The following is a 25,707-nucleotide window of genomic DNA, read 5'->3' on the forward strand; positions in this document are numbered from 1 at the left end:
TTCTGCGATGCTGACTATGCTGGAGACAGAATTGAAAGAAAAAGTACTTCAGGAAGTTGCCAATTTCTTGGAAGTCATTTGATCTCTTGGTATAGCAAGAAGCAAGCAACTATTGCTCTATCAACAACAGAAGCAGAATATGTCGCTGCTGCTGGTTGCAGTACACAGATGCTCTGGATGAAGAGTCAGCTGGAAGATTATCAGATATTTGAGAGTAACATTCCTATATTCTGTGATAATACTTCTGCTATATGTTTATCTAAGAATCCTATTCTTCATTCAAAAGCTAAACATATTGAGATTAAACATCATTTCATAAGGGACTATGTTCAGAAGGGTGTTATATCTTTAAACTTTGTTGATACAGACTATCAATGGGCTGATATCTTTACAAAACCCCTGGCTGAAGATAGGTTTAAGTTCTTTCTGAAGAACATCAGTGTGGATTTATGCCCAGAATGAGAAGATGAGAAGTTCTTATGTATGAGTATCTTCTGAATTGATTGTGAATTTTTTTTTAATCAGAAGTTCTGATTGAAATCTTTTAGAAAGTATGATTCTGTTATTACTAACGTTTCATTGTCTAAGTTGATTCAGAACCTCTTTTAAAGCAAAACAGCTGTAACGTTTTATCTCGGGATGGTAAACCTGTCGTTACTATTCATGGATAAGCGCGCGTGCAGTTGAAGGGACGCCGACCATAGGTAACTGTGCTAGTCACCTCGTTTGTCTTTATTATCTCTCCTCACGTCACGTAACATTAAATGCTTTTCATCATTTACTCTCTTTCAGTTTTTCTTTATTTTCTTCAAACACTTCTCCTTCCCTCTCATATTTTCTCTATTCACTCTATCTCTTTGCATTCCTCATCAAAGTTTTTCTCTCTCTCTTCCGTTTTCGTCTCTTGCTCAAACAAGTTTTTTGTTTTCTTTTAAAAAACCTAGCGTTCACCCTAAGCCTGTTGAAGATCTATGACTCAAAGGCGACAGATCTCTGCATATCTCGGGATGGCTCTCCTAATACCTCTCAAGTCAGACCTCTTCTTTGATGTTGTTATCAACTTTCACCCAAAGACAGAAGACTTTCTTGAGTTATGGGAGGAGGTTAAGAATGATATTCTTAACTTCTATGTTAAGGGAAAGCCCCGTTTGCAACATTAGCTCTCTGTCTGTGAACTGTCCCTCACTTCCTCTTTGGTCACTTGGATCTCTCCTACAGTGGAGGTTCTAGTCTGGAAGACAAGAGTCCACAGGGATTCTTGATGGGTTGACACAGAGTGTGTCCTGCTAGGGTGCTGTTTTTAATTTTTGTAGTCATTTCCTCTTGGGATGACTTTTTATGTATTTGCTAGGAATGTTTCTCATCTTGTTAAACATAGGAACCTTTTGTAATATCTTTTGATTATCAATGAAAAGTTTCTTTGTTTTTACATTCCAGTGATTTTATTTGTCGTTTTATTCATCTGAATCTTTTGAAATATTCTTTTTGATGTTATGACAAAAAGGGGGAGAAGATAAATGATAAATGATTTGATTAATCTATCAGTTGCTGGGTAAAGCTCCCACACATTCACTAACAAGAACTGCAAGTTCTATATGGTTTAAGTGTTTTGCAGGTATAAAGAAGTGAAGAAAATCTTCAAAGCAAACACAAGAAGCAAAACCATGGAAACTGAAGCAAGCTGAGTGCTATCAAGCTTCAGAGATCAGAAGCAATGATAATAGAATTTGATCCATATTTGTTTATTTGATCTGACAAAATTCTATTTGCTCTGATACATTATTTTAGCCTATATGGCTCTGATACATATCATGTGTTCAAATATACATTTTATGTTCTGACTCGTTCATGCTGACTTTTGTCGTTTAGTTTTTGTTCTGTAACATTTCAGGATGTAGAGATGCTCTGATGATGCTCTGGTACATTCAACAATGTTCTGATACAAATCTAGCATGAAGTGATGTTGGTAGAAATTCAAAGCTCTGAAGCTATCCGAGGGAAGCAGAAATCAGAAGCTGCGAATGTTCGAAAGATCCAGAAAACTCAAGTTCTGAAGCTGTCCTAAATGGAAGCAGAAATCAGAAGCTGTGAATGTTCAGAAGATCAAAGAAATTCAAGTTCTGAAGCTGTCCTAGATGGAAGAAGAAGTCAGAAGCTGTGAGTGTTCAGAAGATCAAAGAAATTCAAGTTCTGAAGCTGTCCTAGATGGAAGCAGGAATCAGAAGCTGTGAGTGTTCTAGGGATCTAAGGAAATTCTAGTTCTGAAGCTGTCCAATGGAAGCAGAAGTCAGAAGATATGAATTCTCTAAAGACAGAAGCTTATATGATCGTCTCTACCGAAATAATCAGGGAAGTCTTTTATTAAAGTTCTTCGAGTATTTATTTCAGGGGGAGATTATTTATCTCAGGGGGAGATTGTTAATCTCAGGGGGAGACATATGCTTATGCTATAGCTGTGTAATTTGTCTTTTGCCGTCTGTTCTTTCTGATCGCAAATTCATATCATTTATATATGTTTTTGTCATCATCAAAAAGGGGGAGATTGTTAGAACAAGATTTGTTCTGATCAATTATCTTAGTTTTGATGATAACAATAATATGAATTTTGCTTAAGATAATATGGTACTCTAATCCAATGCAATTTCCCTTTCAGGAAATATATAAAGAGTATGCATAATTCAGCGCTCAGAAGCTTTGTCTCAAAGGGTTCAGCATGCAACATCAGAACATGGTCTGGCAAGACATCAGAAGATGGTCGAAGCAGAATCAGAACATGGGTCTATGGAAGCATCAGAAGAACAAGAGAACAGAAGCACTGAAGTTCTGATGGTATCACGCTCAGAAGCACTTCAAGGTCAGAAGATCAGAAGATGCTATGCACCAAGCTGTTTGACTCTGATGATATTCAAACGTTGTATTCACAAACATCAGATCAGAAGAAAGTACAAGTGGCAAGCTACGCTGACTGACAAAAGGAACGTTAAAAGCTACTAAAGGCTACGTCAGTAGACACAGTGTGAACAAGGCTCGAGGTAGTTGACAAAAGCGTATAACATTAAATGCGATGCTGTACGGAACACGCAAAGCATTAAATGCACTCAACGGTCATCTTCTTCAACGCCTATAAATATGAAGTTCTGATGAGAAGCAAGGTTAACGATTCTGCACCAAAACAACTCATATTAACTTGCTGAAACGCTGTTCAAATCAAAGCTCAGAATCTTCATCTTCATCAAAACTCACTACATTGCTGTTGTAATATATTAGTGAGATTAAGCTTAAACGTTAAGAGAAATATCACAGTTTGTGATTATCGCTTTTAAGAAGCAATTGTAATACTCTTAGAATTGATTACATTAAGTTGTAAGGAACTAGAGTGATCGTGTGGATCGAAATACTCTAGAAAAGTCTTAGAGGGTATCTAAGCAGTTGTAACTAGAGTGATCGTGTGGATCAGTATACTCTAGAAAAGTCTTAGAGGGTATCTAAGCAGTTGTTCCTGGAGTGATCAGTGTGTGATCAGAAGACTCTGGAAGACTTAGTTGCTGACTAAGTGGAAAACCATTGTAATCCGTGCGATTAGTGGATTAAATCCTCAGTTGAGGTAAATCATCTCTGCGGGGGTGGACTGGAGTAGTTTAGTTAACAACGAACCAGGATAAAAATAACTGTGCAATTTATTTTTATCTGTCAAGTTTTTAAAGCTACACTTATTCAAACCCCCCCTTTCTAAGTGTTTTTCTATCCTTCAAATATCAACAAATATGACATGATGAAAACCATAAGGTTTGAAATGAACTTGAGTCAAAGAAACACGTCTCAAATATTCACATCTAATCATAATTCACTTGACCACACCCACCGGTATTCTCGATACTTCAATCCAACAATTTTGAATAAAGTCCCAAAGCGAATGACTTGTATCAAGTGATGATTAGAATCCACTTAATCAATGAACCTAACCAAAGGTTGAGCAGAAATCCCTGATGATCATAATACCATACTCCAAGATCCCTTTGATAATCTCAAACTTATAGAGTAAGCTTTTTAAGAAACCTTAGTTGAACCAATTTGTACAGTGTAGAGGTCTTAATCATTGTGAAACCTTGGCCTTTTCCTTGGCCATTGATCTGTGGTCCCAAGTGCTTTATTGAATGAATGAATGAATGATATGTAAATGCCCTAATGGAGGTATGCAGGTGAAATGGAAAATATAAGCCAGTTAAAATAAGGGGTAGGACAAATTTGGGGTATGACAAACGTCACTAAAAGTATTTATCCAGATTAGTTCTAGTCTCACTCGAACCAGGTTCTTAAGACATATTTTAACTTCTGACCAAGCTTTAACTAATTCTATAAGAAGCCTCTGATTCGAGAATTTTAGTATAAAAGATAACAATGACTCCATTAAGCTTCAATAAACATTGGCAAGAAGTCTCCAGTCAGAAGCTATCTAAAGAAGTTCTCGTGAAAACGTACAACTACTTTATGTCTAATCAATAAAGAAACATTATCAGGATCCCGTCTTTTCAGCTGTTCTAAAAACTCTACTATGCTCATCTCAACGTCTTTATGCTAGTTGTACTTAAATTTCACTTTACATGTTCTTGCTATATACCTTCATCTGCTACTTGTAATATGGCAATTTCAACCTTTAATGAGTACTTGTACGATGGGTATCAATCTTCAAACGACTACTTCTTCTATAAGTAGTTTTAATCTTCAAATGATCTATTTTTCAAATTCTATAAATGAAGAAGAAAATTGAAGAAGAACAGAGTGTGTGTAAGACTCTATACAGAAGAATGTAATACCATAACACGCGATGAGAGTTGAGAGAAAATTGTGTTAGCCAAAAAACACATATAAAAGAAACACACAAAATAATAAGAAATCTAACCAGAAGGGTTATTGCATGTTGAAAAGAAAAATATCAGAGCAAGAAATATTCACATATGACTAGGAGAGTCAAAGGAAATAATATATGAATATGATCACTAGATCAATAGAACAACAAGGTACAACTGGGCAGAAGAAGAAGAGAAAAAAAATGAAGATTTCATTCTTATACACTTGGGAAATACTCGACTTGTATCTTGCTCAAAGTGTAAAACCTTTGTGTATCTGCTTAACTAAGAAGTACACATATAAACACAAAGGTTAATAACATATTATTTTGTTATGAGAATTTGAAGTCTCTTGCATTCATGCTTGAGCACAAGTCTCTTTCTAGCATGACCAAGCAAGAAGTCTTGAACTAAGATTTAGGCAAGGAAGTCTCTTGCATGCATGTTTGAGCAGGAAGTATCTTGTCTTAGGACTTGAGCAAGAAGTCTCGATATAGAGGATTGAGTAGGAAGTCTCTTGCTTGAGGGCTTGAGCAGGAAGTCTCTTGTCTGATGACTTGAGCAAGAAGTCTCGATCTGTGTGATTGAGCAGTGAAGTCTCTTGCTTAAGGGCTTGAGTAGTAAGTCTCTTGTCTGAGGATTTGAGCAAGAAGTCTTGGTTTGGAGGATTGAAAGTTTCTTGCTTGAGGGCTTGAGCATGAAGTCTCTTATCTGAGGACTTGAGCATGAAGTCTAGGTCTGTGTGATTGAGCAAGAAAGTCTCTTGCTTGAAGGCTTGAGCAGGAAGTCTCAATCTGTAGGATTAAGTAAGGAAGTTTCTTGCATGCGTGCTTGAGTAGGAAGTCTCTTGTCTGAGAATTTGAGCAGGATGTATCGATTTGTAGGATTAAGCCAAGAAGTCTCTTGCTTGAGGGCTTAAGCAGGAAGTCTTGAATTGTAGGTTTAGGCAAATTGTAATTTGAATAATTATAGTGAAAATCTCTTGTGCTGTAACGGGACTGGACTACTCTCAGTTTGGGAGGAACCATGATATATCGTGTGCCACTTTATTTACTTATGCATTTAATTATTCCACTATGCACTAAACTATTAAGTCAGACTCTAATTTGACTTAGTTCTTTTTGATATAAAATCTGACTGCCTCTACTAGGATCTGAATCCAGATTTCCATAAAAAGTAAACCTTGATATACACAATTTATCCCCCTTCTTGTGTATATTTTTCCCACCTTTATTCTTGTTTGTGGAAAGAAGACTAATCACTTAAATCGACCGTTTATAAGAGAAGACTCATATAGCCATATTCCGAAGTCTTGTATTGTTTTAGTTGGAGGTCAACCATTTTTCCTTGTATAAGGGGTTTCGTAAGTACATCCTGTTAAAAGATCTCAAGTTTATTAGAAACTCTCAAGACCAGTTCTTGAGGAGAGGACTATGTCTTTTTGTTTTTGACTGAACCTCTATAATTCCTAGTGTTCTTATTTGCCCATAACTTTTTTCTTTTTTCTTTTTTACTATTTATTTTTTGCAAATTATGTTGTTGTTGTTATTTATCTAAAATGTTTTCAAAGTCTAATTTCACTCCGCAATGTTTTTCAAATTACCTTTTTCTAAATCACACGATTCACCCCTCTCGCGTCTGAAGTCTCAAGTCCAACATGATTAAAATTTCTTTGATGATTTCATGTGATATAAGAGGTTTGCAAATTGTGTGTATGGTTGTGGTTGGTTTTGACAAGTCCAACAAAAAAGAATCAGGTTCTTATCTTTAGAACTACTTTGGTATAAAGTGCAAGTTCTTGTTAATCTTTCGGACATGCAAGGCTTAAGATATTGGTGGGATCGAGTAAAGATCACTACAAAATATAGACTTTGGAGTAACACTCTTGGTGCTTGAAGATTCACGACGATTTTGAGTAAAGATTTTGCGAGGATTCAATTTTGGATAATATGTACAAGTCAACGAGGATTGAGATGGGAGATTTTATAATTTCAACCTTATTTCGAAAGTGTCTGTATTGAACATTTTACAATTTGTCACAAATTAAAATGGAAAACAAAAAATTTCAATGAGAAATATATGGAGAGCAGAATAGGCTTAGCGAGACGCTATTTAATTATAAAATCTAGCTGTATAAGAAGTAAACATTAGACATAGAAAATTAAAAAACAAACAGAAAAACATTACCTTAAACATCCTATGACCGTCAAAAGACGACCTGGATTTGAATATGTACAAAATGTCATAAATGGAAATTCCAAACCACATTTGCATTCGTCCCAAAATGAACGTGAAGACTTCCGATAACTCGATTTGGAGCATTGGGACATGATGAATATCAATCGTTAGGTTCAATTTGACTGAAATCGCATAAGATTTAAGAGGAATCAAGACAATTATTGTTAGGGTTTCAAAAAGGGGAGAGGAACTCATAGGAAGAAGACAATGAAACATTAGGTCTTTCTGATTCTACTTTTAAAAGATTTAAAAAATGAATCAATTTATTATTATGAATTTTAATGAGGTGGCAATATTAAAAAAATATTGTCTCGTAAATTTCAATGCCACATTTGCGTAAATGAGACTGTTTGTCACATAAATTATTAAAATAAATAAAATTTCATATTAGGGATGAAAAGCTATTTTTTTAAAAATAAAAAATAAAATTTTTTCAAGATGAATATATGAGGACAAAAATGTATTTAAGTCTAATATTTTTATTAAATTAATGCATAAAATCGTGATGTCGTGATATATGATGAAATATTAAAAAAGTGATTGAAATTGATATATAAAATTATGAAAATCGCACAAACTTATTTTTCTTCCAAAATTATCTGGAAATAAACGAGTCCGGTTGTTGAATCAAGGAAGTACTCATTCCGTTTGTCCAAAAGACCAAAAGCCAACATTTGCCACGAACTCGATTCCCCTCGACACTTAAACAAGCAAAAGAGCTCTCAGATCGGCGAGTGATCAAAATCCGAATCGAAATCCGTTTTATGAGTGGTTTCATCACAGTCAACCGATGGAATCACAAGGTGAAAAAATCACTTCCCAATCAGAATCACTTATCTCTCTTAATTCCCATTTCAATTCCAAACCAACTTATTTCATTAATCTCTTTTTCAGGTGGTTTGAGAGACACATCAGTGGTAGTCGTAACGCTAGATTCCGACGAAGTATTCATCATCGTGAGTCTCAGCACTCGAACCGATACGCAAGTTCTGTATGTAGATCCAACCACCGGCATCCTTCGCTACGAAGCCAAACGCGGTTTCGATCTGTTCAAGAGTCAAAAGGAAGCTTACGAGTTTGTCACGAACGGATCGCGAAGCGGTTGTAAGAGTAGGATTCTCGGTAGAGCTATATTAGGTTACGCTGCGTTGGGGAATTTCGCTTTTCTGCTTATTGCGACGAGGTTGGTTGCTAGTATTCCGAATTTGCCGGGTGGAGGTTGCGTGTATACGGTGGGGGAGAGTCAGTGGATCAAGATTTCGCTGCAAAATGCGCAGCTACAGGGGAAAGGTGAGGTGAAGAATATTTTGGAATTGACGGAGCTTGATATTGATGGGAAGCATTATTTCTGTGAGACAAGGGATATTACCCGCCCTTTTCCTAGTAGGTTGCCGGTTAATCAGCCCGACCCGGAGTTTGTTTGGAATGCTTGGTTTTCTACCCCCTTTGTTAATGTTGGATTGCCCACACATTGTGTCAATCTCTTGCAGGTTTTGTGATTTCTTCTATTTACCTTTCATTTCAATCTATATAATTTGACTTTAATTTGACTTTAATTAATTTTTTGTTAAGGAAATTGCTTATACATAAGCACTTAAATGATAAGCATTTAATAAACTGTTTATCCAAGAAGGCCCTACTCATTTATACTCTTTGTTATTGTTTCCTAATCTTGATATGACGATAGTAGTAGCTATGAAGATGGACAAAAGAATTCACATAGGCTATGAAAGGTTTAGGATATGTTGTTTGGTAGCTGTGTTAGTTACTAATTTGAATTCTTTGCTGTTATCCTTTGATCTGATACTTTTTTATGTAAAATGAAAGCTCATACTAGCTATATGTTGATGATTTCTTATGGCAATATTGTGTCAAAGGTCGTTCATATATAGCAATTATGATGTGAAATTTACATGTGTATTCTGTTGTCTCACTTGATCTTGATGTGTAGGGGTTTGCAGAATGTCGAAGTTTTGGAAGTTCAGGTCAGCTAGAAGGTGTTGTTGCTCTTACAGCTCGTAGGAGCAGGTTACACCCTGGTACTCGATACTTAGCAAGGGGGCTAAATTCATGTTTCAGTACAGGTAAATAACCTATTATTAACTGTTGAGCTTAATCTTTTCTTCTCATAGTTCACTCTATTTCCTTTCACATTATTTGCTTCATGTATCACAATCACTTCGCTCTAATTCACTGTAACTATATTCTGTTTTTCTTTGATATTTTAATAAATTTTATTCCATTTGGCAGGAAATGAAGTGGAATGCGAACAACTCGTATGGGTCCCTAAAAGAGCCGGTCAAAGTGTACCTTTCAACACATACGTGTGGCGAAGAGGAACAATTCCTATCTGGTGGGGTGCAGAACTGAAAATAACTGCTGCAGAAGCTGAAATTTATGTTTCAGATTGTGATCCTTATAAAGGTAGTATGCAGTATTATCAAAGGCTGAGTACAAGATACGATACTCGGAATCTAAGTATACGCGCTGGTGAGAATTCAAACCGAAAAGCTTTGGTTCCTGTTGTATGCATTAATTTGCTTCGAAATGGAGAAGGAAAGTCGGAGTGTATTTTGGTTCAGCATTTTGAAGAGTCTTTGAACTTTATTAGATCAACTGGGAAGCTCCCCTATACTCGGGTCCATTTGATAAATTATGACTGGCACGCCAGTGTAAAATTAAAAGGTGAACAACAAACAATTGAAGGGTTGTGGAAGCTTCTAAAAGCTCCCACTATATCAATAGGCATATCTGAAGGAGATTACCTGCCTTCACGACAGCGAATAAATGATTGCAGAGGTGAAGTCATCTGCAATGATGATTTTGAAGGTGCATTCTGCTTAAGAACACATCAAAATGGGACTGTTCGTTTTAATTGTGCTGATTCTCTGGACAGGACTAATGCTGCTAGTTTTTTTGGTTGCCTCCAAGTCTTCACGGAGCAATGTAGACGACTGGGAATATCACTTGATAGTGATGTGGCACTTGGTTATCTTTCAATGAATAATAATTATGGTGGATATACTGCTCCACTGCCACCCGGATGGGAGAAGCGATCTGATGCAGTGACCGGAAAAACATATTTTATTGACCATAATACCAGAACAACCACATGGACGCATCCATGTCCTGATAAACCGTGGAAGAGATTTGATATGGCATTTGAGGAGTTTAAGAGATCAACAATTTTGTCTCCTATATCTCAATTAGCTGACCTTTTCCTACTCGCTGGGGATATTCACGCAACTCTTTACACCGGGTCTAAAGCAATGCACAGCCAAATACTTAACATATTCAACGAAGATACAGGAAAGTTTAAACAGTTTTCTGCTGCACAGAATATGAAAATCACTCTGCAAAGAAGATATAAGAATGCAATTGTGGATAGCTCTCGTCAAAAGCAGTTAGAAATGTTTCTCGGAATGAGGCTTTTCAAGCATCTCCCATCAATTTCTCTTCAACCTCTACATGTATGTGAGTTGTCAACTGTCAAAGTAAACTGAATGATGGCTTTCTGTTTCTTTTTCATGCATCGAGTGCCTAGCAATTGCAGTTTCATAATTTTCATGTTAGTTACTCAATCGTGTCTTCTTTCTCTTCTAAGAACTCCTTAATTTATGTCACATCCCTCTCTCATTTTTGTTTCTTTATGTATTCTTCTTGAGGATTTCACCGCTAACTGTCGACTTGTGAACTCAATTACTACATTAGAATGTTTAATGTTGGAACATTTAAAATCTGTGCTTTTCAATAGGAACAGTTGTCAATAACTGATCCATCTGATTATCGTAGGTACCATCTCGGCCATCTGGTTTCTTTCTCAAGCCAGTTGCTAACTTATTTCCTATTTCTGGTGGTGAAGCTAGTCTTCTGAGTTTCAAGGGAAAAAACGTGGTCTGGGTATGTTAAATAATTCCTTCTAGTTGAAGGAAACTCCTAAACTACTTATAAATGTTCTCTCATGCTTAAACTATTCTAAATTTTTTTGGTTATGTGTATCTCATCTTATAAAATTGTATACCTTTTCCTTACACAGATTTCTCCACAGCCTGCTGATGTAGTTGAAATCTTTATCTATCTTGGCGAGCCTTGCCATGTTTGTCAGCTTCTTCTCACAATATCCCATGGTGCAGATGACTCAACTTATCCATCAACAGTTGATGTGCGGACAGGACGCCATTTAGACGGACTTAAGCTGGTTTTGGAGGTTTGTATTTGGCTTTCTCTGCTGTCTAACACCTCACGATATTCATAGAGGTTTTTCATATTACTATTAAAAGAGCTGGCCAGTTAACCGTGCTAACTGAATAGGAAGAGAGTTTATGCACATTTATGCAGTGTCACTTGTGAGCAAAACACAAATTTCTAAAGGAACGATAAAAATTGATTTTGGTTTTCAATTATCATTTTGAATGGTTACTGTTACTGTAAAGTTTAAACTGTATATGATTTACTTAGTGTGATACCAAAATTTGAAATTTTAATAAGTCACCCGTGTGCCGTAGTGTCATGCTGTTCACAACTTTCTATCCTTGGAGTTTATTTTCTGAATCTGTTGAACATATGTTTGCAGGGTGCTTCTATACCTCAGTGTGCAAGTGGGACTAACCTATTAATACCCTTACCTGGGGCAATCAGCGCAGAAGATATGGCTATAACTGGAGCAAACTCTCGTCTCCATGCCCAAGATACACCACCCTTGTCATTACTGTATGATTTTGAGGAGCTTGAGGGGGAGTGGGATTTCCTTTCTCGTGTTGTGGCACTAACCTTATATCCTACAGTATCTGGAAGAAAACCTTTAACGTTGGGGGAGGTAGATATTTTCGAACATATCATAATTGATGATGAGTATTGGCTTTACTATGCTTTTTTGACATCTTTGATTTTCCCTCTGGACCACATGCATTTTATTATTATTATTATTATTATTATTATTATTATTATTATTATTATTATTATTATTATTATTATTATTATAATTATTATTATTATTATTATTTGCAAATAGAAAAGCCACTTTAGTGCACAAGTGGCACATAATTCGCTGAATAAACACATTGATGATCAGTGTGTGAATTTCATGTTTTTGGATAACCTTTTTACTTACAAAAATGTTGAGATCCTACAACTATAGATATGATCTAGGTAGTGCTTATAAGACTTTGATAGTCATTATCCTATAAGTCAGTTTTGTGAGGTTGAGTTGCGCTAAAAATCCTAGTTGGTATCATAACATATCATAGATCTGTTATCGGATGAAGATTTGTGTTATTCCATTCGTATTTGTTTACTCCACTGCATTAGTCCACACTTTAGATTCCAAGTATTGAACGTGATTAGGTGCTTTGAGAGTCTCAGATCAACTAGAGATGTGGCCTTTGATTTGCTTACAAGGCTTGGGCTATCCCAACTTTGATTTGCTTACAAGATTTTGTTGGATCCATTAGTAATGTAGAAACTAATCCTTTATTTGATAAATTAAGATACTCTACTTAAATTAATATGAAGATATGGCAAAATCAAGATATTATTGTATATTTTCATATATCAAAACAAACAGTATTCTTCTCTTTACCAATTGTTGGCTCTTTCTCCCTGCCCCCTTCCGCACACGGGTGGTAAAATATCCCGTACTTTCAGTTTAAATGTTTTCTAGCTAAGTGGATTGTTTTTGGTGATTACATGTTGATAAAAATGAAAATTTATCCCTTTTGTAATGATTAATAAAACAATTTTTTTTCTCGTTTTTATACAGAACAATTTTCCATTTGATGAACCATAAATTTTTCTAAAATGTTACGTCGGGAAATCAACTTTTAAAATGTAAATCTTAAAGGGTTCTTCAAACCAAATGCAGGCCATTTGCAGTGCCCTTCCTCACTGCACACTACTTCGCTAATGGTGGAATGCTTTACTTGCTTACTTTCTCTCTTCATCTATGTGCTGATTACTTCAATTCTTTCATTAATTTTGTGTTTCTCTAATTATATTTTCACAAGATTTCTTTTAGTGCAAATCTTTTATTTCTGCTACATGATGTTGCTGTTTGGCTGTAGATTGAAATCCTTGGAGTTTCTATTCCTTGGAGGGACGCATTTACCAATGAAGGCCCCGGTGCAAAATTAATCGAGCATGTCAAGAAGTTCCAAGAGGAGCCTAATCCCTTTTTATCTGGTTCAGATATGAATCCATTTATCTCTTCCTCCACTGAAAATGTGTCACCACCTGATAAAAAAGACGCTACTCCTGACTTTTTTATTGACCTCTTGTCTGGGAATGACCCACTTCCACACCCACTTGCGCAACCAGTTACTGAAAATTTTACCCACGTGGAAAGTGACGCACTTGATTTCTTGGACCAGGATGTTGACTATAGCAGCCAAAGTGATTGTAAAATTTCTTCTGAAGATACGAGGCATTTAGATACTAGCACTGAACAGTACTTAAAATGCCTGAAATCTCTCGCAGGGCCAAATCTGGTAAATTATAATTGTTTATTTAGCTCTGAACCATTATAAAATTGTTTTGCCCATCTAATATGATTACCTGCTAGATTTTCTATGAATTTATTCATTCCTTGAAAATTTTCTTCCTCTTTCTCTTGATGAATGTTTATACAACATTCAATTATTATTGTTGCTATTGGAAAAATCCTTGGTCCCACGAGTCTGAAAAAAGTTTATATAGAGACACCCCTCATTTTACCATTGTTTATATCCATGCACCAAGCCCAATATTGTTGAGTGTGAGAGGGTGTATTGGGAAAATCCTAAGTCCTACATTGGTTACGGATAGAGCCTGAAAAGAGATTATATAGAGTGACATCTCTCACCTTACAAGCCGGGATGAGTTAGACCAAACTCTAATTCTAATAGTTGTTGTTGATGGTTGTACCAAAGATAGCTCATGACAAATATTCTTTAGATGTATTTGTTGTTGCCTCTAGATTTTGTTTGCATTGTTTTTTGCCGTGTTCTAAAAAAGAGAAAGAAATTTCATTCAAGATTTGCGGTTTTTAATCAAATTCCTAACAATTTTCATGTAGGAAATATTATTGTAAAACATCTAATTTTCATGTCGGAAATTTCATTCTCCTTTTTTTTTTAAACCTTGTCTCACTCTAATATATTTAGTATTTCACAGTAAAACATCTAATCGATGCAGCACCTGTTTACCTTGTTCAGTTTTTCATATTTAGACATAATAGGAAGCGTTTATGGATTTTTATTCCTTCTTGTCATCTTTTTTGTAAGGATATTTTTCTTAGGATGTACTTTCTGCAATTCTCTCGATGATAAATTTTCTTTGTAAAACATGGGAAAATTTCCAATTAGGTCAAGCCAAGATGTTGGATATGGATGAACTGGTTAACACCTAGTGGTAACTCAGTTGTTTAACTTGATTCATTAATTACAGTTCACATGTTCCCTCGGGTTGGCTTTGTGACTGATTTAGAATCCCCCTCCAAAATTTGATTAACCTGAATATCTAAGTTATTGTTAGGCTCTTAAAATAGACTTTGTTAGTTTATTTTAGCTCTCAGTTTAAAACTAATACATGATATTTTTTTCCTATTTTAATAGCAAATAAAGCTCGAGTTTATGGAAGCCATGAAACTTGAAATAGAACGCCTAAAGTTGAATCTTTCTGCTGCTGAAAGGGATAAAGTCCTTCTATCTGTTGGAATGGATCCTGCAACAATAAATCCTAATGCATTGCTTGATGAAGTTTACATGGGAAGATTATCTAAAGTTGCTAGCAATCTTGCCCTGCTTGGAGAAGCCTCTCTTGAAGATAAACTTGTTGGTGCAATTGGGCTTGGGACTGTTGATGATAATCCAATAGACTTCTGGAATATTACCAGAATTGGTGAAACCTGTCCGGGTGGCAAGTGTGAGGTGCGCGTGGAAATAAAAAAATCAGTTCATTCGTCTAACACAATGTCATCTGGTGGGGCTTCAGAGCCAGTATTCATGTGTTCTCAATGTGAAAGGAAGGTTTGTAAAGTTTGTTGTGCTGGGAGAGGGGCATTTCTGCTTGTAGGATATAACTCAAGAGATGTCATGAATTACAATGGTGCATCAAGCCAAAGTGGACCAGTTGACTTACCTATAAACCGCTTATTAGCTCGGGATGGCATAATTTGTAAACGATGCTGCCAGGATATTGTGCTTGACACTCTAATTTTGGACTATGTGAGGGTTCTGCTTAGCTTAAGAAGAAAAGACCGTGTGGAAAAGGCTGCATACAATGCTTTGAAGCAAACCATTGGATCATCGTGGGATTGTCTTCTGGAAAAGAATCAGATCCCTGATAGACAATCAGCTGGCAAAGCTGTACAGCTGTTATTGAATGGATATGAATCCCTGGCCGAGTTTCCTTTTGGCAGCTTTTTACACCCGGTATATGCATTTTTAACTCAATATATTCTCTGATTTTAGGCTATGCATAATTTTTTTTTTTTTTTATAATGTGGATTGTCAAGCTACGGATGTTTGTTTAATCCAGGATATATGACTTGAATAAAATCAGGCACAAATGGTTTTAATTGTTGATAATATGACCTATTTTAATTGGATGGTGGTAGAAACTTAGTATTTTATTTGAAAGAAATAGGGATACACCCTAATGACCAAATTAGAACACTGTAGAACTTTGAGGGTTTGCAAACCTCCCGCACCTGCAGCATGTCCCCTAACAGATGTTTCACTGGCAAATCTATTGTTCCATCATGAAAGGATGCACTAGATGAAACTAACACGATATTAGGGTTTAGGTTTCCATTCCAAGATTCAAAAGAATTATTATTTAACCATGGAATGTAAGAAATTGCTGGATGTGCTCTCATGCAGCTGAATTATTGAATTACTATTACAAGGTCTTATTTTGCTAGATCACTAGATCTAAGTTAATTATTTTTAAGTGATATGCTCAGACAACAGAATGAAAACACTACAATATACAAGCCACTGTCGTCAAAAAAATATTTAAGCAAATACTTAAAGCTATATTTCATTAATTATATTGGAAGCTTTATGACTGGAACACTGGACCATCTCAACACCGCGCTGTAGCAGAGGGACTCCTTGCTGCTACTAGACATGCAGTAGCAGTTTAGCATAGATATAGGCCCACATAGGCTAAAATAGTGGCTTTTGCGGCCACTATAGCCGCTATAGCGCCACAATTTATAATCAGATTGAAAATCCCAAAAATTCCCTTGGGAGGAATTTTAAATGTTCAGACTTTTTGATTGGGGTGTTTTAGGAATCTAAAGAATCCTCTTACTCTGTATATTTAGCCCTCTGATTGGTCCATCACAGTTAGCTGTTGAGTTTTTACTAAACTGTATAGAAATTTCAAAGTAGCAGCCGTTTCGCTATAGCATTTTTGAGTCAGCCGCGGTCTCCCCTCTCCGGGATTGATAACACTGATAGTCAACCTGGTTGACTCAACCTTGATTTCTAAAGAATCCTCATACTCTGTATATTTAGCCCTCTGATTTGTCCATCACAGTTAGCTGTTGAGTGTTTACTGAACTGTATAGAAATTTCAAAATAGCGGCCGTTTCGCTATAGCATTTTTGAGTCAGCCGCGGTCTCCCCTCTCCGGGATTGATAACACTGATTAGTCAACCTTGATTTCTGATTAACCGCTTGTTTCGAGTAATTGTGTGCTTTGAAGCGCTAACGAGTTCTTATGTTTACATTACAACTAGTGGGATATCCGTTTCAAAATGAATGTCTTTTAAGGTTTTTGCACACAAAAAGGATGTAATATTATTGTCATAAAACATTGCACTTTTACTAAATTAACCTTATTATTAAAGGACATAATTGGAAAAATAGCAATCATTACTACATTGAAAAGTGAGAGTGACATTCATTTTGAAACAAATTTTATTTGTTAAAACGACACTCATTGTGAAACGGAGGGAGTATCATATAAGTATTTTCCTCATGGAGTATGATTCTGTTACTCCAAATGCAGAGGAGGTCTAGTCTCATTTTTGCACCCTATATATATTTTTTAATACAAGTAATCAATAACCATGTAATTGCAGGTTGAAACAGCAGCAAACTCTGCTCCATTTTTGTCATTGCTTGCTCCATTTAATTCTGGTTCACGGCTATCATATTGGAAAGCTCCATCTAGTGCGACCTCTGTTGAATTTGGAATTGTGCTTGGTAACGTTTCTGATGTTAGCGGGGTTACATTAATAGTCAGCCCATGTGGCTACACCATGGCTGATGCTCCAATTGTAAGTGATCATTTGTCATTTGCCTAGTGCTTTTTTTTCCATCGTTCATTAATTTAGAAATAAACTCTAGCATAATGTTGGAACAGGTGCAAATTTGGGCAAGTAATAAAATACACAAGGAAGAACGATCGTTAATGGGAAAATGGGATCTACAATCTATGATTAAAGCTTCTTCAGAACTATGTGGGCCTGAAAATCCAGGGACAGAATATAAAGTGCCTAGACATGTGAAATTTGCCTTCAAAAATTCTGTTCGGTGCCGTGTAATTTGGATTTGCTTACGCCTCCATCGACCGGGTTCAAGTTCTATAAATATTGGAAGTGACTTCAATTTACTATCTCTAGACGAGAACCCTTTTGCACAAGAAACTCGACGGGCTTCTTTTGGTGGAACTGCCGAAAGCGAATCCTGTCTTCATGCCAAGAGGATTTTGGTGATCGGGATCCCCATCAGAAAGGAAATTGATCTTAATCTTAATTCATATCAAAGCCCTGATAAGTTGAGTTTGACTGGGTTTTTGGAAAGAGCTCCACAGCTAAATAGATTCAAGGTAAACTCTGTGCTATTTTACTTAATCGTTTTTCGGTAACCATTTTTTTAAAAGTTATATCCATCTCAAAGATTTATTGACTTCTGATTTATTTAGGTTCCAATTGAGACTGAGAGATTGATGGACAATAATCTTGTCCTGGAGCAGTATCTGTCTCCTGCTTCTCCTTTGCTGGCTGGGTTTCGTCTAGATGTCTTTAGTGCAATCAAGCCTCGGGTTACCCATTCACCTTTGTCAGATGTTCACAGCCCACATTTTTCTTCAATTTTTGATGATAGATACATCAATCCTGCTGTATTATACTTGCAAGTTTCTGTTCTCCAGGTATTTACTATAACATTATTGTACTGCTTCTGTCACATTTCCTTGACATGGTAATATCCATGGTTTTTCTTTGCTTCAACACTTTTTAAATTGGTGTCCGGATGATACTGTATCATACAATATCTGCCAGATAATTCAGACAAGTGTTTCAATTTTTTTTTGCCTTTGCTCCAACAAACCTTATACGTTTTTTGGACAATTCCCACATACATCTAAAAGGGTTAAATATGTATTGAAGCAATGTTATCAAAGAAGAATTAAAGACATTTTGATTAGAATATTTTTAACTCTTGTAATAATAGATGGACAAATGAAACTCAAATACTATTATATATGTGTCGGTGTCAGTGTCCTATGTTTTTGACATTATCGGTGTTGGAGTGTCCGTGTTGTGTCCCGGTATCCGTGCTGGAGTCCATGCATCATAGAGAAGGTGAAAGCAATGTGTCAGTTTTGTAATAATTAGTGAAAACAGAACATTTTCTAAAATCAGATAGAAGCTTAGAGAGCCAGCCTCGGCAAATTAGATTTTTTTAGTTAATGTTGGTTAAGAAAATTCTTAAACTAAGTTAGTTGACCATAGTAATAGAGGTAAGAAGGATCTAAATGAAAATAAGGGCAGTTAGGTTTGTTGGTTAGTGAGTTGTGGGGGTGAGACCAGGCTCTCAAATTTTTGGAGACTTGACTTGTAAGCCATTCTTGCTCCTCTTTACTTTGGGTTCTGTTAGTTGAGGGTAGGAGGAGGAAAAACATTAAATGAAATCCCCTTTCTTTTAATTGCAACATTCTGAACCATCATATATGGATAGTCTGACGGTTAGACTGATTGCAGGAAAACCATTCCATGGTAACTATTGGAGAGTACCGATTACCAGAGGCCAGGGCTGGAACTCCGATGTACTTCGATTTCTCCAGGCAGATACAAGCTCGCAGAATTTCTTTCAAACTACTTGGAGATGTTGCCGCATTTACCGACGACTCATCAGAACAAGATGATTCTGGCACTAGAGTTTCTCCATTGGCAGTAGGGCTATCTTTGTCCAATAGAATTAAGCTGTACTATTATGCTGATCCATACGACCTTGGTAAATGGGCTAGTCTGACAGCAGTATAATCACGTGGCATTATTTTATTGTGTAAAGCTTTTCAAATTTTTGTTGTATCATGGTATGTAAAATTCATTCATTGATGTAATAATATTGTAGAACATTAGCAATTTTATTTGTAGCCACTTGTGGTTTAGCTTGGAGTTTGAGATTTTGATTTGAGGTTGGAGGTTCAATTTTAGAAGTTTAGTCTACCACGGAGGGGAGTTTGGGATTTTTTTTTTTTCACTCATCTATCATCAATGTATCCGTTTCTTTCCAGATTTAGTAAACGTTCCCATTATAAATTTTATGTTCTAATTTGAAGTTCTTTCTCGCTGATATAATGGATGTGATCATTTAATGTGCTCGTCTACGGCAATGTTAAAGCAATTCAATAACAAAAAAATAATATTCGTGAAAGCCATACATGCAAAGAAAAGAACAAGGGTAGGGAGGGTCCACATTAAACAAAATAATGAACCCTTATCTGTAACGAGCCAATGAACTTCCGCTATCAAATTGCTCACTTCATCTCCAATCAATATCCACCCCATGTTGTAGTCCTTACTGCCAACTGAAAGTTTTCCCTTTTTTTGGCGACACAATTCACAAGATAACCACCCAAACTTGATTTTAGTAATTACTATTTTTAAGCATTAGCTTTCTTCTCATTCTCTGTTTTCTCAAAAGTTCAAAGCTGAAACCATTCTATTCATGGCTCATTTGCTGCCACCGGCTCCTACCACAGCCGCAACACCTCTCTCAGCGAGACCCTGGAATAGCTCCTCCCTGTGTTCTTGGAAAAATGGGTGTTTTACTACTCCAAGAGTGTGCTGCATTGGCAACCAATACCAACATCAGGTCTCTAGCCATGAACAAGTCCCTCCTGTCCGAGACAACCACACACTGCATCGAAGGTATTGCCATTCTACTCTAAACATCGGCATTAGTTACAAACGTACATGAGCTCTAAAAGAGTATACATACCTTCGATTATGTCGTCATTGTGATGCATTAATTGGTGTTGCACGCAGGGCATTGATGGGATTAAGTGGTGCAGCAGTATTGGGGTTGAGTTGGAGTAATGAGCAAAGTGCAAGAGCAGCGGCTAGAAGGCCTCCACCTTCTCCACCAAAGGAGAAAAAAGATCCCAACATTAGTGGTGTTCAGGCGAAAGTAATGGCTAGCAAGAAGAGAAAAGAGGCACTGAAAGAAGAAGTTGCCCGGCTTAGAGAGAAAGGGAAGGCTGTTAACATTAATAATGAGCCACCTCCTCCTCCTGTAGTTATACCAACTGAACCAACACCAACTCCTGCATCTGAATAGTTTTCTATTAATTACATTTCCAATGTTACCTGCAAATCAAATGGTTGAGAACAATGTTGTTGTATCAATATATTTTCTATTGAATATGATTGTTTGGCTTACATTTTTTTTATTGATTATGGCCAACCGTAAATGGTTTCATTTTGAATTCACTAATCCTAAGTTGATCATCTTAATCATGAGAATGTTAGAGCATCTTTATTAATGATGTGCTTAATTGATTCTTATATATACATATCACTTACTATTTACATCTTTCAACTTAAGTATTCGTTGCGACATCTAAACCTTTAAATCTAGTTTACATATCTTATTAAAAATTGAAATGTAAATCTGCCCTCACAAAAATTATCATTTTTTTCAACAAAAAAAATTCACAAATGTTTACATGTAATGATATCACTAATCACGTATGATTTCACATTTGATTTCATCAAGCACATGGAACTGTTCCAAAAATATTTAAAACACACTAAAGAGTAATGAAACAACATAAAATAGTGTTTTACTCTTTCAATATCACAATCAGAGAAGGGTTTTAAATTGGTTAAAAATATATATGTTGATTAAATCTCACATTATTTACTTTCGTAAAGGAAAATGCATGGTAAAGCTATATAAAATATTCAAGTTTTTTATTACAAAATGAACCAGTTAAAAACACTTTAAGTTTGTATTTGATTATTTTGTTTTCTTATACTTGTGTTAGATTGTTGTGAGATGTAATTAAATATTTGCTTTGAGGAGTGTGATAGTATTGAGGGTTTAAGGTGGTTACATTACTAGTGAGTAATGAATGAAAGGCCCATTAGACTTAAATGAGTTAATTGTTGTTAGCACAATGGCAAAGACCAAATGACTTATATAGCACTTTGGCGGTAACAAACTAACCACCTAACAAACTAAAACCCTATTAACTAACTAACTAACTAACTAAATTAATAGATACTCATAATTAAGTTTGTAATACCCCCATAAGCTTGAGGGTAGATAGTGTGAACGCCAAGCTTAGAGAGATTGAAGTGGAAGGACTTTAGGTCAAGGGGATTAGTGAATATGTAAGCTACTTGTTGGGAAGATGAAACAAATAGTGATGAAACAGGCCAATATGCAACTTTTCTCAGACAATGTGACATTCCAAATCTATATGTTTGGTACACTCATGGAATGAGAAGTTGCTGACAATGTGTCAGGCAGAGGCATTATCACAATGCAGAAGAGACAATTTAATGAAAGGAGTATGACGTTCTTGTAAAATGTTAGCGGAGCTGTGAGAAATAGTGGTTGTTTCTTTGACTTCCATGACATCAAAGAGTTGTCTAAGTAGATGTAGTAGCCACCAATGAACTTTCTTGTTTTCGGGCATGTGGCCTAATCAAGATCTGAGAATGCCTTGAAATGTAATGAAGAAGTTGAAGGAAATAATAGACCTTGAGCTGGAGAACTATTAAGGTAGCGTAAGACTCGAATAGCAGTTGTGCGATGGATAATAGTAGGTTGACTCATAAGTTGACTGAGTTCCTAAACTATAAAAGCAATAACTAGACGTGTATTGAGGAGGTAAATGAGTTATCCAACTAGTCTTTTATGGGGAGTAAGATCTGATAGAGGTGTCCCCTCATTGGGTCGTAGTTGTGTGTCTCTAGACAAGAGAATTGTGGCAAGCTTGTATCTTAGTAGGATAGTGTTAGACAAAAATGTCTAGCACATATTTTCTTTGACATATTTTGATTCCTGAGTTGGTCTTTGCTACTTCCATCTCAATGGAGTATTTGAGTGTTCCAATATCTTTGATATGTAAATGATGTTGCAATGTTGTTTTAATATGCTCAATGATTTCTAAGTTGTTGTCTGCAATAATAAGATCATCAAGATAAATGAGCAAGACAATAAAAGAATTGTGAGATTGAAAAATAAGTAAGGAATGATCTACAAAACATTGCTAGAAATTGTTAGATAAATAATACAATGGATAGTTTGGAAAACCATTGCCTGCTAGATTGTTTCAAACTGTATAAGTATTTTTAAAGCTTACAAACTTGAGTTGGAAAAGAAGGTGTAATGCCTTTAGGTAAGGCCGTGTAAACCTCCTCATCTAAGTCACCATAAAGAAAAACATTGAGCACATTAAATAGGTGATGATGAAGATTTAAGGAAGAAGATAAAGAAAGTAGTAGTATTCCAATTGTTAGTTTTGCAACAAGAGAAGAAATGTCAAAGAAGTCAATACCTTCAACTTGGGTGAATTCTTGGGCCAATAACCTTGCTTTATGTTTCTCAATGGTGCCATCAGCATGAAATTTGGTTTTATCTATCCAATTATAGCCCAATAGCCTTTTTATATGGTGGGAGGGTGGTGAATATCCAAGTCTTGTTATCAGTAAGAGATTGAATTTCAGTGTTAATGGCTTTGATCCAATGAGGATGATTGATAACTTGTTTGTTAGTGGTGGGATTAAAAGATGCACTAATGACATATATAAATGAATGAAATGCAGATGAAGAATTATAATAAGAGATATATTTAGAAATGTCATAAAGGATAGGAGAATGAAATGAATTGCAAATAAAATTATCCAGGTAACCTAGTTAAAGAGGAACCAGGATAAAAATATTTGTTCTTTTATCATTGTTGCATCTTTATTGTTTGTGTCTTTGGGTGAACGAAAAAGATTTATTCTAGAAACCCAATTCAAACCCCAATTTTTTGTGTTTCTTCCCACCTTCATGTGTAACTTAAAATATTTTTGTGACAAGCTTATTTTACTCGTTATGAGCTAAACTTGCTTTGTTGGATAGTGTGAATTTTAGTGAATTAGTAATCTTTTAAATGCCATGAATGTATTGTCTTGATATATTTTACTCATGTGAATTTATGCCATATATTTATTCTTTTGTTTGGCCATCTTGGGAGTACATCACAGCTTGTTAATGTCAAGAGATCCTCTGACAAGTGGAACTCATAAATAAATATGATTGCAAATAGTAGGATAGAGATATTCACTAGATTATCTACTTTAGATATAAGGAGCTACGATTGTAGTGGACATTCAGAATCAAATCAGACATGCATTAAAGTTACAATTGAGGCTTAGAAAATTTTCCCCTTACTTTATTGTATATGTTACTAATGTTGTAGAGATATACCATAAGATCATGTCCTGACCTCATCTGTCATGACAAATCATATCAGACTCATATATTAAACGAATTCATTAAATGGAACATTGTCCAACATATTCTTTCTGTCCGTGTTAACCCTTAATTATCTTATCTATTTTCCCATTTTCTTAACCACGAGACACATACCATTATTTTATTACCTTTGCTCATGTTTACTTTACTGATTCTTGTATGAAAATTATTATGCTTAATACAATCTCTATGGGATCAATACTTTTTCTTATCACTTGCTACTAATTTGACCGTGTATACTTGCATATACAAAATCAGCCATCAATTGGTTATGAGGATGTGATTGCCAAGGCAAATGACTCTAGTTTGTGGAAGAATCTTGGTAACTTGTGGCCTAAGTTTTCTCAGTTTGCGTATTGGTATATAGGATATGGTGTCAATGTAGATCTTTGGTCTCATTGTTGGGTTGAACCCAACTATGAAGTTGACAGGTATTAGTATAAATTGTGTCAATACGACTTCTTATCAGCCTTTAAAAGACTTATGGAATCAACATGGTCAATGGAATATGGATATTTGTAAGCATTTGTTTCCTAAAAATGTGGTAACTAAAATTCTATCCATTCTCCCTCCTGATAGTAATAGTGGAAAAAAATATTTATTGTTGGCCAATTGATAAAAAAAAATGAGTATATTATTTTATCAAGTTATAAATTAATGTGTAATTTTGGTAGGTAAAATGGTGAGGATGGTTAGAGGTTGATATGGAAGCTTAAAGTCCCTTAACGAATACGAGGAAAATATAAAATACAACTAGGAGAGCCTTTTATAGTCACTATAAAACATAGGTGAAATCCGTTATACATGTCTTTGATATTTGGATTAATGTTGTTAAGTTGGATATGAAAGACTTTTTTTCACTAGTAATATTACAGAGTGGGTGGTTACTAATTTAAGTTTGGATTTTGGTATTAGTTGGACCCGTCGTGGTCAGAACTTTAGGCAACCTCTTGCCATGCATTTTGGATGTGGAGGAATAAGGAACAACTTGATAAAAATTTTGAGACATAGAATTCCATGACACCATTTACTAAAGTTGCTCATGGGAATTTTTTTGGTAGCAAAGGTGCATGGTACTAAGATGGAGTCGGCTCGAGAGACTAAGAAAATAAGGTGGTCTCTTCCTCCGTTGGGTTGAGCGAGATTGAACACAGATGAAACTAATTAGAATGACTTGATAGTTGGATGTAGTGTCTTCTAAGAGGTTATATGAGTGAGTGACTTAGAGGCTTTGCAAGATATTTGGATTCTTGCCGTGCATATATTGCTGAACTCTAGGGTGTGCTATAATGATTAAAATTAGCAAAAGAGTTTGAAGTTCATATAGATTTTAAAGTGGTTGTTCTAAAAATTTTGGATTCTTGACAGGGTAGTATAATTGGAATGTGATCGATACAACAATGGAGTGTGATTTAGGTCTTAGTTTTATGTTTTATTAGCGAGTTCCTATTCAAATTTCTCTTCTTTTGTTAGTTGATTGTATTGGAGTCTTTACTCCTAAATTGATTGATATGCAATATTTTTTCTTTGGATTTCATCTCTCTTTTCTTTAAAAAAAATATATGTTATTTTTTTTATCTATAATCAAAGCAGTAATAACCACTAAAAATTCCAACACAATCGTGAGTATCAGTATTCAAATTCTAATGATGTCCAACGTAACAATATCCCATTTAGGAAGTTGAACTAAAGTATGAAAGCAAGAAAGGTAAAAATTAAATCTTAACCATTCATTACTACCACTACCTCATGATTCCTATTAAAAAAGAAATTAAATTTAAAATCTATTTAAAATTATCCTCTAAAACAATGACAAATGTTCATTCTTGCATTTTTTATTCAAATCATTCTTACGGCATAGCATTATATAGCAT

At 35.5% G+C, this 25,707-nt stretch overlaps 2 protein-coding genes across 2 annotated transcripts; both read left to right on the forward strand.

Moving 5' to 3' along the window:
* Nucleotides 1-7,666: 7,666 nt before the first annotated feature.
* Nucleotides 7,667-19,453, forward strand: LOC131623610 (probable phosphoinositide phosphatase SAC9). The gene is made up of 13 exons (XM_058894617.1): nucleotides 7,667-7,888; nucleotides 7,980-8,575; nucleotides 9,037-9,169; nucleotides 9,336-10,555; nucleotides 10,878-10,985; nucleotides 11,122-11,292; nucleotides 11,659-11,901; nucleotides 13,145-13,567; nucleotides 14,672-15,490; nucleotides 17,152-17,349; nucleotides 17,436-17,900; nucleotides 17,997-18,224; nucleotides 19,057-19,453. The coding sequence occupies exons 1-13, from the start codon at nucleotides 7,876-7,878 to the stop codon at nucleotides 19,336-19,338; spliced, it is 4,899 nt and encodes a 1,632-aa protein (XP_058750600.1). The 5' UTR covers nucleotides 7,667-7,875; the 3' UTR covers nucleotides 19,339-19,453.
* Nucleotides 19,454-19,765: 312 nt separating this feature from the next.
* LOC131623611 (uncharacterized) lies at nucleotides 19,766-20,750 on the forward strand. The gene is made up of 2 exons (XM_058894618.1): nucleotides 19,766-20,229; nucleotides 20,347-20,750. The coding sequence occupies exons 1-2, from the start codon at nucleotides 20,027-20,029 to the stop codon at nucleotides 20,636-20,638; spliced, it is 495 nt and encodes a 164-aa protein (XP_058750601.1). The 5' UTR covers nucleotides 19,766-20,026; the 3' UTR covers nucleotides 20,639-20,750.
* The last annotated feature ends 4,957 nt before the right edge of the window (nucleotides 20,751-25,707 follow it).

Source organism: Vicia villosa, unplaced genomic scaffold (genome assembly GCF_029867415.1).
Source record: "Vicia villosa cultivar HV-30 ecotype Madison, WI unplaced genomic scaffold, Vvil1.0 ctg.000074F_1_1, whole genome shotgun sequence".
In the NCBI taxonomy this organism is placed as follows: domain Eukaryota; kingdom Viridiplantae; phylum Streptophyta; class Magnoliopsida; order Fabales; family Fabaceae; genus Vicia; species Vicia villosa.